General features: G+C 36.1%; 1 protein-coding gene across 2 annotated transcripts; it reads right to left on the bottom strand.

Annotated features, from left to right (window-relative positions):
- Nucleotides 1–6,432: 6,432 nt before the first annotated feature.
- Nucleotides 6,433–20,578, bottom strand: LOC120090416 (structure-specific endonuclease subunit slx1). Of its 2 annotated transcripts, XR_016524767.1 has the most exons (4): nucleotides 20,274–20,578; nucleotides 18,691–18,797; nucleotides 13,320–13,614; nucleotides 6,433–6,770 (listed from the first exon to the last, which is right to left on the bottom strand). XR_016524767.1 is itself a non-coding variant. In XM_039048056.2 (3 exons), exons 1-3 carry the CDS (start codon nucleotides 20,477–20,479, stop codon nucleotides 6,577–6,579), a joined length of 507 nt encoding a protein of 168 aa, XP_038903984.1. In that variant the 5' UTR covers nucleotides 20,480–20,578; the 3' UTR covers nucleotides 6,433–6,576. The 2 variants fall into 2 exon arrangements, 1 of the variants encoding a protein (XP_038903984.1); XM_039048056.2 differs by lacking the exon at nucleotides 13,320–13,614.
- Nucleotides 20,579–21,102: the final 524 nt, after the last annotated feature.

The following is a 21,102-nucleotide window of genomic DNA, read 5'->3' as shown; positions in this document are numbered from 1 at the left end:
TTACATTTTGTTAGAATGCCTTGAATTTGTTTGTTGGCGCTTTGAACAACCAAGTATGGGGGTCTCGCTGCCCGGTCAGCGAGCCGGGGTCCAAGGGCGGCGCGCCCTGATGGGGGTTCAGAGCACCGTTTTGATGTAAACGCTCTAATCCTAGAGGCGTCGTTTTGATGTAATTTTTCTGAAAACATTCTCCCTAATAATACTGTTCTCCCTCTGCCTGTGGACGGTAACTAACACACCATTAGTGAACCACGTATATCTGTGTATCGATCTCTCTATCTTTATGTTTCTTTTTGTATTCTTTCATTGTCAATTTCGTAACACATTTAATTTGAGTTCTAAAAGCATGCAAAACAGTTTTTGTAACAAATAGGGTTTCAAAATTGTTACCTTTGAAGAATTTCTTTGAATCCAAGCTACTCTCCACGAATTCTAAGCTTTAAATCCACAGTGAACTACCAAGAGATCTTCTATACTACTCTCAATCTTAGATTTGAGTAGTGGAACTCAAGACTGAAGTGAATTTAGTAGAGAAATGAAGAGGGTTAGAGCAGAAACTAATTTATGCAACAAAACTGATGTCCAGCATTCTCTTCTCCTCAAGTCAAAATTGAGGTGTTTTGTATCTGATACATGCAATTCATCAGCTCTAATGTTGATAGACACCTCAATTTAACCTTGGAAGTGGTCTACGTGTTGCATAGAGAAGAAAACACTTCAAAATCTTGGAGATTTCCGCTACAACATTTAAAAATCAATTTCAAATTATAACTAATTCAATTTTCAATTAAAATTGAATTAATAATAAATTTCCAAAATTGAATTTTATTAATTTGAAATTTATTTAATTTAAAAAATTAATTAAATAAATTTAATTAACTAATTAATTAATAATTTAATATCAAATATTAAATTAATTCAACACTTAATTTATACGTGAATCCTATTTATGTAATTAATACTTAAATCAATATTTAAATATTTTAAACTCTCCAATTTCGTTTAATTTCAACACCTAATTTTTCGAAATTAAACGTTTAATTATATCAAATATAATTATTCAAATCCTAATTTGAAAATGAACAATTCAAAATCAAACCCTAATTTGCAATTTGAACATTCTAAATTAAAATTCAATTTGAACACTTCAAACTGAAAACTTAATTTTAATTTTGAACAATTCAACATCACTCAATTCACTGATCCAAGGTGTTCATGTTTTACATATTGGAAATGGTGTCCTAAATCTCCTTGTAATCTCGTAGTTTGTAAACTCCGTATAAACATTTTGTTAATAAAATAAGTGTTATTTTATAAGCATATACTCAATCCAATAAACTAAGATCCGAGGTTATTTCATGTAATTTAAACAAGTATGTAGAGACATACAAGTAGATCTTGTTTAAATGATAATCTAAATGGTCTGTAGTAGATGAATAAGGTTGGGTACCTTATCCTAGTGACACTACAGATACGGCCCGCTTTCTAGGTGTTACAAGTGTTGAAAGTGCTACAAATGTTTTGATCTTAATCACTCATGTGGAGACATGCGAGCAGAGGTATCCTATATAAAGAGTTTGTATAAGACCGGACCATGAAATGATTAGTCTCTATATAATGTCGTTAATAATAGAGACTTATATTTCACTAGGATGACCATAGGTGACATGACCTGAATCCTGAGTGAGTTGTGAACTCCTGCTCATGAAGGCGGTCCTTTGATTTGTATGTGTGAGAGTGGCCAAATTGCCAACTCAATAAGTCTACCATTTTGGGGATTCATTTGACTAGGAAGTTAGGAACTCAGCTATACAAGACGAAATTTACTTCTTCCCTGATGTAGGGGCAAGTAGATAAATTACTCTCTTAAGAGCTAATTCCGGGTCTTGAACATAGTGGCCACACACTCTCATAGCCCGAGAGGACTTAGTCACAATGGGACTATGACTTATTGTTCATTAGAGGAGTCGGTGGTACTTAAGGAGTTAGATGTAACTACAGGGGTAAAACGATATTTTGGCCCAACTGTACTTACGAGCAATTTGTGAAGGGTCATTGCTCTGTTGATTGGTTATATCCAGTGGAAACATAAATTTATCTGTAGTACGAAGAGTGCAGTTGTCGGTCTTTAGTGGAGTGACCGGTAGTTAACGGATGTTGGGTAATTTAATTAAAGAGTTTAATTAATTATCCTAGTACCGTTGGAGCTTCAATCTATAGGTCTATAAGATCCCTACTGTAGCTCAACAGAGATTTAATCTTTGGATTAATTTGAAGTGTTCAAATTAATTGAGGGAATTAATTATATATGATATAATTAATTATAATGTATTTGACACATTATGAGAGAAATTTGAATATGATTCAAATACCAATTATATGAATGAGATTCATGTAATTAAATATAAATATGATTTATATTGAGAGGAATTAAAATATTTGGATATGGTCTAAATATCAATTATATGGATGAGATTCATATAAATGGATTTAATATAAATGTGATTTATATTAAATTTCATATATAGTTAAGAGAGAATAAAATCTATAGTTTATGTTGTATTTGATGCAATATAAAACTATAGGTTATATGTTATATTTGATATAACATATAGTGTATATATAAGAAAGTAGTTATTATATATTTTATTTTATTAATTTATTTGAAATTAATAAAAGGGAAGGAGTTATAATTCTCTCCCATTATTCTCTCAACAACTAACTTGTGATAAAAGAAGTTAAGAGATCATCTTCTTCCATGAATTGATACAGAGAATCCACAATCTGAAAGAGAAAAATTCTCTAAAGAAAACTCCTCTCATCCTCTCCATCTACTTCCCTCTTCCTAGGACTCAAGCAAAGTCCACGACTCCTGCTTGAGTTTTTTAATCCAAAAAGAGAATACAGAGGGTTCTCGACTGGTAGTTTTCGTGCGTGAAGAAGGAGATGCACGAAGAAGAAGTTTTGTTCGTGACTAGTACAAGGGATTACTTGAAGAAAGGTTTTTCAAATGTGAGGTTTCTTGAAATCTGGTTTCTTTGTAAAAGCATGTTGTAATTTAACCTTGAATGCATATCTATTTGTATGTTTACTGTAAATTTTATATTAAATAATTAATGGAATTTGGATGATCTGCTTCCGCTCAAGGATCTTCTAATGTCGAGTTTCCTTCATTACGAGCTAGTAAAGGGACCTTATGAATCTACAGATCATGATCTCCAACGATTTGAGATTAATTGGCTAAACTCTTTATACCGAATTAATCAATATTTGTTAACTACTGAGATACACCACTATAGCTTGATAATTGCACTCTCCTCACTGTAGATATATTTTTGTCTACTTGATTTAACCATAATTAGTAAGTCGACCCTTCACAGATGTTCGTAATAACGACTAGGTCAAATATTGTTTTACCCCCGAAATTACATCTTGCTCCTTAAGTTTCACTGATCCTTTAATGAACAATTGGTTTGGAATCCAACCACTAAACCGAATCCCTCTTTATATCGAATTAATCAATGTTCGTAATAACGATGGGGCCCCTTGTTCAAGACTTGGATTCAGTACTTAAGAGAACAATTTTTTTCCTATCCCTAAATTAGGTAGGTGTGAATTCCTTCTTGCACCCTACGTCCCCAGCTATCTACCTAGTCTTACCCCTAAAATGGGAGGCTTATTAAGTCGTCATTGTTGAGTCAACCCTCACCTATGCAAATCTAAGGATGACCCCAAAAAAAATAGGAGTTCATAGTTAGCTCAGGATTAAGGTCGAGTTACCTAGGTCATCTATTTGAAATAGTCAGTCCAAAACAGTAAACAACGTTATAAAGTAAGAGTAACTTATTTCTAGGTCCGATCTTATGCAAACTCATTGCATAGGATACCCCCACTCCTTATATCACTACTTGAATGATTCAGAATCACCTCGTTTGTACTATCTACAAAGCGGGCCGCATCCGATAGTGTTACCAGAATAAGGTACCAGACCTTATTCATATACTATAGACCGTTTTGGCTATTTACTCGAACTTGATCCATCTTTATGTCTCTACATAAAGTTCAAGTATTCATATAAAAGTCATGGATATTAGTTTGTTTAGTCTTTACAAGTGCAATTTACATATTAAACAACAACTTTATTGAATAAATATAAAATAACATCTTTATTAAAAATAAAAATGTTTAACTTTACAAACTGTGAGTTTTAGGACATACAACCCAATAAAAATAACGACTTTTGTTCAAATACTACCGGTGAAGGTATTTTTGAACTTTTATTAAATTAATGGTATTTTTTAAATGTTTTTAAAGTTTAGGAGTATTTTTTAAACAAAACTTGAACGGTTTTCATCCAAAACTAACAACAAGGGTATTGTTTGAACTCTTTTTTAAAGTTTAAAGGTATATCTGAAACTTTTAAAACTGGGCATTTTTTACATAAAGTGTAAAGTTCGTAGCCATTTTTTTTATAATTTAACCTTTAATTTATACTATTTTGTCAAAAATATTTGGAATATTAGGGTTTAGATGTCATTGAATTTATACTAATACTATATAGATGTCACTTATTAAGACCAAAATAGGTCTCAGCCAAGCTGGCCAAGGCTGAACCTTACCAAATAACTTAAGAGGCACCCAAGGGATTATTTTAGACACGGAATACAATCCAAAGAAGATGCTCGACCTCGACCAAGGTCGAGATCGACCCCAGTCAAACATGAAATCAAGCACGTCCCTTGATGTAATAGGTTATCTAATTATCCTGAGGTGACTTGAAATCTTAGGGAACAATGTAGGTCAGTTTTCTCTATACATATATCATTATAACTTCATATAAGATAACTTGAATTATACTCTCAAAATCTCTAGCTAGCTTCCACAGCCTTCCATTCTATGACTCAAGCATTAGAGTGTTTGTGGCAAGTGCCACATCGGTGTACAAGTTTTCTCTTTTACAGGTCACGTTCTTCTCCCCTTAAAATAAATTCACTACTTGTGTCACGTGAAGGTCAAATGATTTTTCATTATCCATGATTTGACATCAACAGTGTCCAAGTTAGATCGCGAGTATAGTGAATTTTTATTGACTACTTGTGTTGAGTAAATTAGTCCAGTGAGTCATAATGTCTTACGTTTATTGTATTCTTTCTTTTAGTCAATTTTATTCAAGTCATACTTGAATTAGCTATAAAATCTTTTGTTCAACATTATATATGAGTGAAAATTCTCTGCTTAGTTATATTCCTGGTTGAACTAAGGCTTTTTTTTTTTCCAACTGTAACAATGTGGAGTGTAAATGAAAATTTTGACCATTTTGTTGAGGCTAGGATATCTTAATTAGTTTCTTTTTACTGCTACAAATATAGGAGAGTGTAGATAATGTCTTAACAAATTGAGTTATATTTGGATTGAATGATGCATTGGGTTAATTAGTTTAGCTAGTCATATTCTTAGGCTTCTTTTTTTCCCTTTAGTTAATTTTATTTGAATTATACTCAAGTTGGCACTAGTATCTTCTACTTTATGTTATATTTGACTAAAACACTTTTAATTATATTTAGAATTAAACTTAGTTTATATTTAGTCATTGAGGTTTATAATTGGTTCCCAAGATTTAAATTTAGTTTCTAATGGATCATTGAGTACTAAAAATTTTCTATTCATTGAAAAAACATGTATAAGCAAATTCTATTTCAATATAGTTTAATTTTCATGTCATCACTCTGTTATATCACTTAATAATCAATGTTGCTTGGGAATAATTTAGAAACCAATTTCAAACATTAGAGATTAATTAAAAATCAAACACATACGGCCAAATAGAAATTAAATTCAAATACTAAAAATCAAAATGGTTAGTTTTGAAACCTAAGACCAAATAAAAATTAAGTTCAAATTCCTAAGGCCAAAAGTGTTTTTGTTCAAAAATTACAACGATATTAGATCCAACAATCAATTTCTGAAATAGTAGCGATTTTAATCGATTTATGGCTCTAATTATTTGCTCTCTACTATTTTTTAGTTTCATCCTCGAATTTCTTCAATCAAGTTTGTAATTGATCTCAAGTTGGGAAGTAAAATCATTTAATTTATAATTTCTTTCATGAGCTAGCTTTTCTTTTCTTTTCTTTTTCTTTTTTTGCCTTGTCAAGTCATTTTTGCTCTCAATTAGGTTAGAGATTCCAATCTCCACCATACCATATATGTGTTGGCTGAACTAGTTGGATCAAGAAAAATTATTTAGTCTTTTAACCTTTCAATTACTTTATTTTAGCTAAATTTATATCAATTATAGACACGTCTTCCATTTATTTTCTTCATCAATGGATGGTCTATAATGCATCAATGCCAATTCATTACATTTTATTGTTTTTAAGCTCATCTTTTTCTAATGTCTCCTGAATTTAGAAAATAAATGCTGCTTCAGAATTAAAACATAATCATAAATACTACTTTTAACACAATTTTAAAGATGATGTATTTATCTTATAAACAATCATTTCAATTCATAGAATTGAAGATAAATATATAAATATTGTAAAAGAAAAAGAAAAACCCCAACCATGTAAACAATCAGAAAGGATCCAATTTCCAATTAAACTCAAATTGACTGCAATCAAACAGACACTTCACTTTTCCTAGAGCTCTTTGCCTGTGTTTGAGCAACCTTAATGTTTGATCATCTACTTGCTTTCCCATATCATCCTCCTTCTTCTTGTAGGATATTTTCCTTGAAACTTCTTTCCATTTTGATTCAAACTCACAAGCTGCATATAAAGAATACAAGACAGTAAATGCAACCAGTAACAAGACCTTCATCAAATTAATTCAGCACCCCATACATAACATACAATCATTAGACACAAGTGAAAATCGACGGTTTTTGTTCTACAGTGATTACTATGAATTACTTCTTACCAAAAGACGTCCAATATAATGACAAGTTGGGGAAATCTTCCTATACTGGAGGAGTATGGAGATTTTTTCATACTCCATTTATTGTATGCATGCTACGCCAACAAGTTTTTAAAAATTGAGTGGAATCCGCTGATATTTATGAAGATCAACTTATAATGTGAGTAAAGGGTGTATGATACGACAGGAGGGCTAGAAATCTTCCTAGTTGCTTCATTTGCTTCGTCGGCAATAAATACACCCCAAACTACTTCCCTTCCAATATCATGTGATTGATAAATGGGATACCATATATGGTGGTGCAAAAATTGCAACTTGTTTCATTTCTAAAGGGGAAAAAAAAGGGTTAAATACACTAAAGATGGAAGGCCCAATTTGGTAGGTATGAATCCTAACATGCATATAATTTGAGAGCTGATGATTAACCAAAGGGATAGGCAAGAGGAATGCCACTTGCACCAAGCAAGCTGTATAAAATATTGAATAAGTTTGTTTCTTTGCATAAATAAGTAAAATCCAAACAGCAGTACTTCTTATGCATGTAGTTGTCTCAGCCATGGAAATCATAAATATCATGGCTGGCGTATTACAAATTTGGGGCATGGATTATGGAGCCCTGAAACTGTCCCCTTGGTCATTTCACCTGCAAAATGTATCAGTTCCTTTCCCAAACAGGAAAAAGAATTCCACTATAATCTTATCACAGTATCTGTATTTAATATTGCCTTCATTCGTGCTCCTCTGGTAGATATTAATGAAATTCATGAGCGTGTTTCTAGATCTCCACTTTATGAAAAGAAACAAATATGATAGCAACTTTTCAATTATTAAATAATGTGTAGCTAAGGGAGAATCCAAGAGTTTCCTAACTGTCCTGATCTCACTTCTAAATAATACTAACTCACAAATCACACCACTTACTGGTCTATAACTAACTAGTTACATCCATCCTTACCAATACAATTCACAATTAATGCTAAGCCGTCCCTTTACCGACTCTCTTATGCTTCACACTTACTTACTAAGGGGTGTTTGGAGCAAGTAGTGGAGTTGTAAACTCTAAGGAGTTGTGAAGTCTAGAACTCTAGAGAGTGAACACTTGGGACCCACAGTGTAAGGAGTTAATAAGACATAAAATTGATTTCGCATAGTTGGGACCCCTTAGGCCAAATAAGGAGTAGAGTTGTAAACTCCACTCCCCCAAATCTACTCTTCCAACTCCTTGGGCCACACCCCGAAAGGTCTAGCCCACTATTATTTTTGGTACCATCGTCCCTCCTTTTGCAGCTATAAATGTTGCACTTTTAACCAATATGAGAGACCATTTCCATGGATGTGGTTACATGACGATGGCCCGTACAAGCTAAACGTCTTTACTTCTTACTTGATGTTGCGTTAGTTTCCACCCTGAAATGCACCCTTAATTTAGACATCCAATTGCCAGTGCTGTTTCGGGGGGCAGTTAAGAGTACAAAAAAGTTCAAATGCTGCATACTTTCTTTTGTCCTATTTTCCTATTTTCCTATTTTCAAAAAGTTAAGAGTATTTGCCTATTTTCAGTCTCAAATGTCTCATACTACGTTGTGTGTTTGCCTATTTTCTTTTTTCTTTTTTTTTTTTTTAAATAAGAAACATTTCATTGATAAAATGAAATAGGGGAGACCCAAGCACCTAATGGTGATTACAAAGAGATTGCCAATTAGAAACTAAATAAGAGTGACTAAAGTTTTTAAACGGGTGCTTAGTTTTGCACCAATACAACGTAGTAGACAAGACTAAATCCACGAAAGAATCAAAGGAAGAAAAAGAATCTTTAAAAAGACGCTTATTATGCTCGTCCCATAATGTCCAGAAGAAAGCTCGAAGAATAGCCAACCAAATTGTCTTCTAAATGCCAGAAAACGGGTGACCCATCAAAAGAGAAGCAAGGAGGTCGAATATGTTATTAGAGCAAGCTGTAGCCCAACCAAAAGCATCAAGAACAATATGGCAGAAACAGGAAGCAAAGGTACAGTGCAAAAATAAATGAGTTGGAGATTCAGCATGACACTGACACTGACACATAATACACCAAAATGGAGAAATAGACATATATGGCATACAACATTGAAGCCGATAAATAGTATTAACAGCACCAAGGCTAAGTTCTCAGAAGAAAAATTTTATTTTCTTGAGGTAGTGATCCAACCAAATGACAGAATAAATATCATTCTCAAGATGCGCAACTGGACCCACCAAGTCATTCATGAGAGATTTCACAAAAAACGATGAAGAAGGGTCAATGGTCCATCTCCACGAATCAGAAACAAGAAGAAACCTGATAGAGAACAATTGAGATAATGAAGCCTATTCAATCAATTCAAGGTCATTAAGGTTACGACGAAGACGCAAGTCCCAAGCAACCCACACCTCTGACACCTTAATATCAGGAAAACGAGCAAGTCGAAATAAATATGGGAAAGTCACAAAGAGAACACCACGATTAAGCCAATGATCCTTCCCAAATGAAATAGTGGAACCAATACCAAGGCAACACTAAGTACGAGAAGCCACCATATCAATGGTTTGACAAATAAACCACCATGGAGCTTTAGCTGAACCACGAATAACAAATGGCCAAATACAAGGAGAGTAATATTTAGCCACAATTAAGCATCCTCCATGAAGCATCATGTTCATGCAAAAACCGCCAAATCCACTTAGCCAATAGAGCAAAATCACGACACTTGAAATTTCCTATTCCTAGGCCACCCAATAATTTAGGATGCTGGATAGTCCCCCAATTCACATTGTGCATCCATCATCACAACGAGAACCCTCCCAGAAGAAATCACGGGTCAATTTCTCCAAACTTAAAATAACCTCAGAAGGAGCCCGAAAAAGAGATAGATAGTAGGTTGGCAAGCTAGATAAAGTAGCCTGAATAAGAATATGCCTACCACCCTTAGAGATAAAAGCATACTTCCAGTTATAAAGCTTCTGTTGAATCCTCTCAATCACAGGTTGCCAGAACCTAGGCGATGATCAATTACCACCCAAGGGCAGTCCAATGACCCTGCTTACATCCAAAAGTATTCACCAACCAATCCAATTCATCAACCGGAAGATTAATCCCCAATATCTCACTCTTAAATAAATTAATAGACAAACCAGATGCATGCTCAAAAATATGAATAACCTCAAAGAGATGTTGTAAAACAGATCTATCAGTAGTAGAGAAAAGCAAAGTATCATCAGCAGACTGTAAATGACTCGAGGTGAAGGAGGAATCACCAATAGGGTGTGCTGCAATAAGACCCCTCGACATACTATGATCCAACAAACGACTAAGACAATCCGCAACCAAGATAAATAAAAAAGGAGAGAGGGTCTCCTTATCTGATTCCACGAGAAGGGATAATCTTACCACGAGGTCGTCCATTTATGATAATAGAGAATTTGCACTAGAGATGCAACCCTGTATCCAAGCTCTCTAAATTGATCCAAAACCTTTGGCCTGAACAGCATCCAAAAAATTCCAATCAACAATTCAAAAGTTTTTTCAAGATCAAGCTTAAGAACCACACCATTCCTACCTTTCTGAGACCAATCAGCAATCAACTCATTAGCCATGAGAGAGGCATCTAGAATCTGCCCATTTTCCACAAAAGCAAGCAGATTCAGAGCAATGATAGAAGGCAGAACCTGCTTCAAACGATTAGACAAAACAAGTGCAAGAATTTTGTATGCACAAGGAATAAGACTAATAGGGCGATGATCAGAAACCGACTTGGAACCAATTTTCTTCAAGATGAGATAACTATAGGTCTCGTTCAATGAGGCATTTATGGTTCCAGCATAAAAAAAAATCCTGAGCCATATTCATAATATCAAGCTTCTAGTAGGCCAAAAAAATTTGAAGAACTCTACAGTAAAACCATCAGGACTAGGAGATTTATCCACATCCATAAAAGACAGCCCCAAAAACCTCCTCCTCTGTAAATGGACGCTCGAGCTCGGTTGCTTGGGAACTAGTGATGGGGCTCCAGTCCACATTAGTAGGAAGAAATCGAAAGCCAGATTTCTTGGTGAATAAATTTGAGTAGAAATCACTGAATTCGGATTCAATACTATCTCCCGTCAAAAGACTCTGGCCATTTCTGGAAAGGATTTGCCAATTTTCAGTTTCATTAGTACTTACAGTTGCAAGAATAAGAGAGCTTCAGATACCAGAATTTATGCCTACAGTATTTTGGCACAAGGTCTTGCGGCACTTGATGGTCTGCTCACCAGAGTAGTATCTTCAACCTTGAATGGACTTATATTTGTATCTTAAACAGATAAAGAAAAAATTCACCCTTTAATTGATGAAATTTTAGGGTGTGCTGGTGTGATGATCTAAAGTTTCTTCCTATTCCATGCGCCGGTTATTATGGTGTGATGATGAAATTTTAGAGTATAAAATGAAATCCCAAGTCACCCACGTTATCTTTTGCCTCCTCTGGCCCCATCACTTCTTCAATTGCAAGTACCAAATATTTTCGCACTCGGCACATATCCTTCATGAATCATGGCTCTTTGAGGACAGTTTTCTGCAGTACTTACAGATTCACTCATCAGAGATATCTTCTCTGGCCTTGATTCTACTGATTCATTATTCTTATAAAAAAGGAAAACATCAGCACTTATATATGGATCTAAGAGGAGGAATGCTATCAGGTTGCTCTCCTCCACGAAAAGTATTTTCAAGCTTTTAAGAAAATGTAGAAGTTCTATAGAGTAACGCTTGAGTTCAACTCTCACATAGACATATGTAAGCTTCCATCAAAAGATGCATTTTTTTTTTTAAATGAAAAAAAATATTTGTGAGTTTTCAAGCCATCTTACACGCACCTAAACCATTCTCCCAGGAAAACCGCCTAATCCTACTACATTCGATTGTCAAAGTAACTTGTAGAACATTAAATCCTAGATAGGTGACCATCACGACTGGAACATATACCCTCTAAGCTCTTTATTAGTTACGGTTGAAAGTAGGGTTTGTACCCTAGGGGTATTTTTGTTTTTTTACAATTCTCTAGGGTTTCCTACTTTTGTATTTATACGTGCAATCTCCTTGTATCATGTGTATCAATTCTAATAAGAAAATTCTATATTGTGGTTCTTTCTCCCTGTACTAGGGTTTCCCACGTAAATCTCTGTGTCCTTTTTCTCTTCTCTTTCTTTTTCATCATGATATCAGAATATAGAGACGAAACCCAAGCCATCGTTGAGAAGAACCCAACAAAAGAGTCACAAGTGCCATTAGTTGACAACAATGGCACCGATATAGCCATTCTCGTGTAGAATGCCATAGAACGGTATTTTCAGACGGTTCTTCCGCATCTCCACATACTTGACCAGCCAACCGGAGCAGGTATTCACGCCACGCCTCAAATGGCTGGAGCTCAGCTGCAGCCGATGCCCCAGCCATCGCTGATTAGCACGATCCACACTGCCCCACAGCAGCTAATCGGCGCGATCCCAACCGCGCAGCCCTTCGATGGACGGTCTTTGGCAGTCACAGCCACGAGTGCAACCCTTCCAACGAGTTGGATCTAGCCGCAACAGCAACCCAATTCCAACCGATTCCAGTCGGTTCTAGCTGACACAAACTTCCACCCTGCTAAAGCCAACCCTAGTCACAGCTCCCACCACCAGCCGAGCCTGCTGGAGCCGATCCAAGCCGCAGCTGCCACCCAGCGCCGACCAGTAGCAACCCTCCGTTTCAGTCGGATTTGAGCAGTAGCCTGGGTCAGTCGTTTGAAGTTGGGGAGTCATCATCTCACTACCCTCGAGGTCAAGACAGTACAATCCAAGATCAATTTACCCAACTTCAGATTAAACAACAAAACGAATCTATTCAACAACAAATAGCTGCTCTCGGAGAAGCTCTTGGAACGACCCCGAGTGTCCAGTCAGACCTCCCTTCCAATCTACCGATTTACTCAAGAAATCCGGTAACCTCCTTCCCTGCTTTACCTACAGCAAATTTATTTTCTGGGGCTATGGGAAGAAATTCTGCAGGCTTTATTGTTGGGGAAAAATTAAATGGTCACAATTATTTTTCATGGTCTCAATATATTAAAATGGCCCTCGAGGGTCGTCATAAATTCGGATACTTGATGGGCGAAATACCGAAACTGAGACCAGGTGAACCCCAAGAACGTATCTAGAAGGGGGAGGATTCCTTACTCCGATCTATTTTAATAGGTAGTATGGAGCCTCAGATCGATAAACCTCTACTATATGATGCCACCGCGCGGGATATTTGGGAGGTTGTTCAAAAGTTGTATTCCAAATGACAAAATGCTTCCCGGCTCTATACTTTATGCAAGCAGGTTCACAAATGCAAGCAGGGAACAATGGACGTTACAGCTTACTTCAACAAGTTGTCTCTTCTCTGGCAAGAGATGGACCTATATCACGAGATGGTCTGGGACTGTCCGTGTGGGGGAGTCCAACACTTCAAGTCTGAGGAAACTGACCGTGTCTATGATTTCCTTACTGGGTTGAACTCTAAGTTCGATGTTGTACGGAGCCGAATATTGGGACATCGTCCAATACCATCCCTGATGGAAGTTTTCTCTGAAATTCGCCTCGAGGAAGACAGGTCTAGTGTTATGAATAATATGTTGATTTCGTCAATTGATTCTGCTGCTTTTAAGACATCAGGTCCTGTCAATGACAAACAGAACAGCAAGCTATGAAGCACAGACACAGATACAGCTACACGATACAGATACGATCGGATACGGCGATTCGTCAATTTCTAAAAAACTAAGATACGGATACGTCTAAGGATGCGTCATTTTTTTATCTAAAAAACAAGAATACTGATACGTTGAAGATACATTTTTTTTCTTTAAAAAAATCTAAGATATAGATAAATTTAACATACAAGTTAATAACAATAGCACAAAATAGAATACAAACACTAAAATACAATACAAAAAAAGCAACATCTAAGATGTTGAAGTACAATAGTTAATAAAATGCAATAGAAAAGTGACTCATATTGCAAAGAAGAAGAAGAAGAAGATTAGAGAGAGAAGTATGAAGATTAACGAAGAACTTATTGTTGAAGATATCCAAATGGTTTATATTTTGGTGGACTTTGTGGGGATTCAAATGTGAAAATGGAGATTAGATGATTCTAGTTTAGGGTTTGATCCGTTATTTTTTTTTTTTCTTTTAGTGTTAGACTTGAGTAGTGAGCTTTTTAAATAGGTTGCCTAATTTTAGATTGTGAAAAATTAAATGAGTTACTTGTCTTTTTTATTAAAAAAAATATGCATAGAAATAGATATGTCAAATCACATGTCAGATACGTATCTAGAAAGTATCTGAAAGTATAGATACGTCAAATCGCGTGTCAGATACATATATGAAAAGTATCGGTATTCAATACGTGTCTGATACTGATTCTTTGCCTCACATGAAGCATCTGTGTTTCATAGACAGTAAGTCTCCCCCGATGTGTGAGCATTGTAAGAAACCCTGGCACACCAAAGACCAGTGCTGGAAGCTACATGGTCGTCCACCCAATGGTAAACGGCGTCAGTCAGGTTCTGGACGAGCACTGGCAAGTAAGTCAGCAAATGGAGGTCCTCAGCCTCAAAATCAAGAGACTAGCCAAAATAACTTCAGTGCTGTGGGCGTGAGCGCGATTGCCCAGTCAAGTACGATTCAATCCTTTGGCCTTGTTAGTATAAATGGTAGCAAGTTGCAGATTCTAAATTCGAGGGCTACAGACCACTTAACTGGCTCCTCTGACTAGTTTATTTCTTACTGTCCAAGTGCTGGAAGTGAGAGAATCAGAATTGCTGATAGATCTTTCGCTCCTGTGGCTGGGAAAGGTCATCCGTCTCCTTTTGAGGGATTCAACTCTACAAGATGTGTTGCATGTTCCTAAAATCTCCTATAATCTATTATCTGTTAGTAAGATTACAAGAGATTTGAAATGTTGAGTCACTTTCTCACCTGATGCTATTGTTTTTCAGAATCTAAGCTTGAGGATGACGATTGGCACTATCCGATATGACAGGGGGCTCTATTTCCTTACTGAAAATACTTCTTCTAGGATATGTGATAGGACTAGTTTACTTTCATCATGTTTTTCTACTTCTGAAAAAGATTACATGTTATGGCATTATCGTCTCGGACATCCTAGTTTTCATTATATGAAATATTTATTTCCCTATCTATTTCACCATGTTAATATTTCTACTTTGACTTGTGATGTGTGTATTCAGGCTAAGCAACCTCATGTCTCACTGAGCTCTCAACCTTAAGCCTTCATGTCATTCACACTCTTCCATAGTGATGTTTGGGGTCCTTCACCAGTTACTACCTCTACTGGCAAACGCTGGTTTGTAACCTTCATTAATGACCATACTAGGTTAACTTGGGTCTTCCTTCTCATCGATAAGTCTGAGGTCTCATCGGTTTTTCAACAGTTCTATACTACTGTAGAAACCCAATTCGACACAAAAATTGCTATTTTTCGGAGTGATATCGGTCGGGAGTTTTTCAATAAGTCTTTTCGGGAATTCTTAGCCTCGAAGGGGATTGTCCATCAGAGTTCGTGTGCGTATACTCCTCAACAAAATGGGGTAGCTGAATGAAAAAACCGTCACCTTGTCGAGGTCGCTCGCTCCCTTATGTTGTCAACTTCTCTTCCTTCCTACTTATGGGGAGATGTTTTAACAGCAGTTCATTTGATAAACCGGATGCCTTCCCGTGTCTCAAAAGTTTCAAACCCCCCTGGAATGTTTCGAGGAGTCCTACCCCAATAATCGCCTTATTCCTAATGTACCACTTCGGGTGTTTGGGTGTGTTGTGTTTGTCCATACTCATGGTCCTAATCGCACCAAGTTTACCCCCTGCTCAGAAATGCGTCTTTGTGGGGTACCCTCTTCATCAGCATGGGTACAAATGTTACCATCCTTCACGAAAATATTTTGTCTCCATGTATGTTACCTTCCTTGAAGATCAAACATTCTTCCCCATTGGTCATCTTCAGGGGGAGAGTACTAGTGAAGAGACTAATTGGAGACCAAATTCACTAGTGTTACTGAACCTGGGAGTGAGGCATTCTTACTGAACTTGTTCTTACTAAACCTGTCATAAGTGTCAACGAGACTATCCTTCCTACTGAACAAGTTCCGTGGATAACGTACTATAGGAAGAATCTTAGAAAGGAAACAGTGTCGCCTGTCACCTCTTCGGCTCCAGCCCAGGAGTCAAATCCAACATCAGTTCCAGTTACTGGTATTCCTATTCCTGATGATAGTAACATTTGTGTTGATAATGACGTTTGTGTTGAAGATGATGTGAGTAAAGATAGAGAAAATGGTGATAGTACCGAAAATTGTACCAAGGACACCTTATGCGACGAGGGTGTAGGTACAAGTGATGACAGTTTTGAAAAACCTATTCCAATGGATAGTACACTTAAAGGTGAAAGAGATCACTTAGAAGGTAAGACTCATGAGCAAAAGGTTGAATGTGGTGGAGAATGGGAAGAAAAGCCATGATGCCTCTCTTGATCATCCCATTGCCTTGAGAAAAGGTACGAGATCTTGCACGAAGTATCCACTGCAAAGTTACCTATCTTACAGTAACCTATCTTCCGAATTCAAGGCCCTTACCACGAGCCTGGACACAGTTACGATACCAAACAGTATCCATGCAGCGATGGAGATTTCTGAATGGAAAACTGCAGTTATGGAGGAAATGGGGGCTCTTGAGAAAAATAACACTTGAGACCGGGTTATTCTTCCAAGGGGATACAAGGCAGTTGGGTCCAAATGGGTGTTTACCATTAAATACAAACCTGATGGAACGATTGACAAGTACAAGACAAGATTAGTTGTTAGAGGCTTTACTTAGACCTTCGAAATAGATTATTCCAAGACTTTCTCCCTAATGGCAAAGTTAAATACTGTTCATGTCCTTTTTTCAGTTGCATTTAACAAAGATTGGCCTCTCCACTAGTTTGATGTGAAGAATGCCTTTCTTAATGGAGAATTAGAAGAAGAAGTCTACATGAGTCCTCCCCCGGGGTTCGAGAAACAGTTTAATCACCGAGTTTGTAAACTGAGAAAGTCCTTGTATGGATTGAAACAGTCTCCAAGGGCCTAGTTTGGCAAATTCATTACCTTCGTAAAATCACAAGGGTACAGTCAGGGACATTCTGATCACACCCTCTTTACGAAAAGGTTAGTATCAGGGAATATTGCAGTTCTTATTGTGTATGTAGATAACATTGTCATATCAGGTGATGATGGTTCAGAAATCGACAGGCTAGAGAAGAAAATGGCTAAGGAATTTGAGATTAAAGACCTTGGAAAATTGAGGTACTTTCTCGGAATGGAAGTGACTCAGTCAAAAGAAGGGATTTCAGTTTCTCAACGAAAATACACTCTCGACTTACTTAAAGAGACAAGTATGACAAGTTGTAAACTAGTTGATACCCCTGTGGAAGTTAATGCTAAACTCAGTAACTTGAATAACAGTGTTCCCGTCAACAAGGAAAGTTATCAACAGCTTGTTGGTGATCTACCTTTCTCATACTAGACAAGACATATCTTATGCTATCAGTGTAGTCAATCAGTTTATGCAAACTCCTTACGAAGAACGCATGAAAGCAATGGAGCGCATCCTGAGATATTTGAAAACCTCTCCTGGTAAGGGGTTGATGTTCAGGAAATCTGACAAACGATGCATCGAGGAGTACACGAATGCTGATTGGGCAAGTTCTGTGATAGACAGAAAGTCGACATCTAGGTATTGTACCTTCTTGTGGGGTAACCTCATTACTTGGAGGAGTAAGAAACAAGGAGTTGTTGCCAGATGCAATGCCGAGGCGGAATACAGGGCCATGAGTCTTGGGATATGTGAAGAAATTTGGTTGAAAAAGGTCCTAACTGATCTCTATCAAGATAGTGATCTTCCGATGAAACTCTATTTTGATAATAAAGTCGCAATAAGCATCACAAATAATCTGATGCAGCATGACAAAACAAAGCATGTGGAGATTGATAGACATTTCATCAAAGAGAGACTTGACAATGATAACGTCTGTATCCCCTACATTCCTTCCAGTCAACAAAAAGCAGATATTCTCACATAAGGGCTTCCCAAACAGAACTTTGACTCTTGTGTTGGACAAGTTGGGCCTTGTTGATATCTACGCCCCAACTTGAGGGGAGTGTTGAAGGTAGGGTTTGTACCCTAGGGGTATTTTTTGTCTTTTTACAATACTCTAGGGTTTCCTACTTTTCTATTTATACGTGCAGTCTCCTTGTATCCTGTGTATCAATTCTAGTAAGAAAATTCTATATCGTGGTTTTTTTCTTCCTGTACTAGGGTTTTCCACGTAAATCTGTGTGTCCTTTTTCTCTCATCTCTTTCTTTTTCATCAGTTACATGGTCCTCATTAACCACAACACCAACTCATGGTAATTAGGATGCATCTTATAATAAATATCGAGGTAGGTTAATGAAGAAAAACTGTTCCTCAAGTAAATAGTTCTCACGATGCCATACAATATGAAATACAACTTACCATTGTTGTCTAACTTAGCAAGATCACTGCCACAACAAAGAAACAAGGAAATATCTCATGTTTTCAAAAGCCCAAGGAAACATAATGTCTAGAATGACTACAATCACAAACAATCAAGCAATGTCCTCGACATTGGAGCCCAACTCGCAGCATGATTCTTAAGTTCTATTCTAAATGAATACCTTGACCTTGGTCTTTAAAACCATGAATTGTACACGCACAAAGCCAAGGTCGTCCTGTCCGAGTTGCTTTTGCACCACCTTTTATTTCACCATTATGTTGTTTCAAACTGTACAAGAATACAAATTTATGACATTAAGTAATATTTGAATACCTCTTATACATAAAGAACATCTAAAAGTTGCAAAGTGCAAATTTCTTTGGCAATGGAATTCACTAGAGGATAGGATCTGGAGGGGGAAAAAAAGCATTTGAAGCATATCTCTTAATAAGAACCATGAAACATCTTGAACAAAATATCTAACTTTCAGAAATGATTACTGATTTCCAGTCAGAAGCATATTTACACTTACTGAAACATCTCTTCCCTCGACCTCCACTATCCTCTCATAACATTACTTCTAAAATACACAACAATGTGAATATCATCCCAAGACTTTCCCTAACTTACAAAGTATACTGAAAATCAATACCTCAACTGATTAATCGAGAGTTCAACAACTAAGGCCCAAGTTTTTTTTTTCAATGAACAACCCCATCTTCACACCGTTAGAATATTTAATCAATTTTATTGTGATAATCAAAATGTGGACAACATATTGGTATACTTATATTATTTGGCTATTTAAATGGGCTAATTAAAATAGCCTATAATTAAATAGGCTCATAAACTATTATGGAGTATGGAGTTTTATTAAGTGGATACCCAATAACTCTTACTGGATTAATAGGGTCCAGTGAAAGGTTTATAAATAGGATGAAAGGATTATGGTCTCCAATATGCTAAACATATTCAATTCTCTTGCTTCCCATTTCATATAAAGAATTTAGAACTCTTGTGTGTTTAGTTGAGGAGGATCTTACTTTGAACGTTGAATTGTTGTTCTAGGTTTGATCGTTTATATTCTTAATTCTAACAATTCAATATGCATGAATATGGTATTCTTGTTTTAGTTTAATATCATTATTTCATACATGCACCAATCGAAACTTTACAAGGTTATATCCATAACAAACGACACAATTTGAGCATGTTTCTTCAAAGAAATTGACTATTTCACCTAGTTACGAGCAGTGTAGTGTATAGTATTGACAAAATATTAAAACCACCATAATCCACCAATGTAAGCTCAAGCTTTTTGATTGGTGATAAAAAATGATATAGTGTTATGTCATTTCCTCTCCACTTAAAATTGATAACCATTCTCTAGAGAAGGTTATATCCATAACAAACGACACAATTTGAGCATGTTTCTTCAAAGAAATTGCACTATCTCACCTAGTTACGAGCTGTGTAGTGTATCGTATTGACAAAATATTAAAACCACCATAATCCACCAATGTAAGCTCGAGCTTTTTGATTGGTGATAAATATAGTGTTATGTCATTTCCTCTCAACTTAACATTGATAACCATTCTTTAGAGCTTGAATCGATGATTTAACAATATCAAGTCAAATAGCTAAGCTTAAAGCACGAAATATCACTTTTTGAGGCTAATCGGATACGACCCAGATAAATTTTCAACATCAAATCATGTAATATGTGGTTCAAAGAAGAAGCGCAAGGGAAGAAATTCGAGATACCGCCGATCGAAGTCGAGGGTGACGCCTACATAGGTTTTGATGGGGGAATTGGAGGAGATGATGAGATACACACACCATTGCTTCGGCTTCGGCTCTGATTTGACGATCAATATTGGATCCTTAGTTGAGGAAGAAGAAGATTTGGAAAGCTGTGAATTTGAATTTGAGGGTTTTTGGGTACGAAATGTTTGAGAGAGAAGTCTCATATTCTTTCTTTGGTTCCTCTTCCTCGGCGCAGGTTCGAAACTGGCCGTTTGGTTGACAGTTGATTTTTCTTTTCATACCAAATTTGGCACATCCTGATTTTTATATTAAAAAAATTACAAATTCTTGTCTATCGTTAAAATTTCAGGATGTTTTGACTTTTTTCGAATTTGAAATCGTGTTCGAAGTGTCATCAATTTACGATGAGAGAGATCCACAATCACGAATAAATCATTTATCGTTGAGTGGTGCTTTGTGATGCAAGTAAAATATTGGTTTTCATTTCATTGAGGAGCACGATGGGAACACGAATATGAAAAAATATAATACAATAATATATTTATATAATAATAAATAAAATAAAATAACTAAAACTATAAAATTGGATGTGAAAATTAATGGAATTTTGAAGTGGATTTCTCATCAATGTGCATTATATTGAGATCCACCAAATGTCACTATTTATAGGCAAAGTGGCAAGTAGAATGTGAACTTACATGGACACCAAACATGAATTATTACAAAGCATATGGATAATATGAAAAATGACACATGGCTTTTAGGACAATAAACATTAAGCATCTATTTTTATGATATTTATAATACTTCCCTGCCCATATATATA

Source organism: Benincasa hispida, chromosome 11 (assembly GCF_027475165.1).
Source record: "Benincasa hispida cultivar pf3 chromosome 11, pf3_genome.v1.1, whole genome shotgun sequence".
NCBI lineage: Eukaryota > Viridiplantae > Streptophyta > Magnoliopsida > Cucurbitales > Cucurbitaceae > Benincasa > Benincasa hispida.
The sequence above is the reverse complement of the archived record's forward strand: the minus strand, read 5'-3'. Positions and strand labels throughout refer to the sequence as shown.

What these genes read in the sequence shown, in the direction of transcription:
- LOC120090416 (XM_039048056.2), bottom strand. Translation starts at nt 20,479, where the DNA reads ATGAGACTTCTCTCTCAAACATTTCGTACCCAAAAACCCTCAAATTCA. An exon ending in ACCCTCGACTTCGATCGGCG is followed by an intron (nt 18,798 to 20,273) that starts GTATCTCGAATT and finishes ATTCTTGTACAG; the next exon opens with TTTGAAACAACATAATGGTG. An exon ending in TTTTAAAGACCAAGGTCAAG is followed by an intron (nt 6,771 to 18,690) that starts GTATTCATTTAG and finishes CTTTATATGCAG; the next exon opens with CTTGTGAGTTTGAATCAAAA.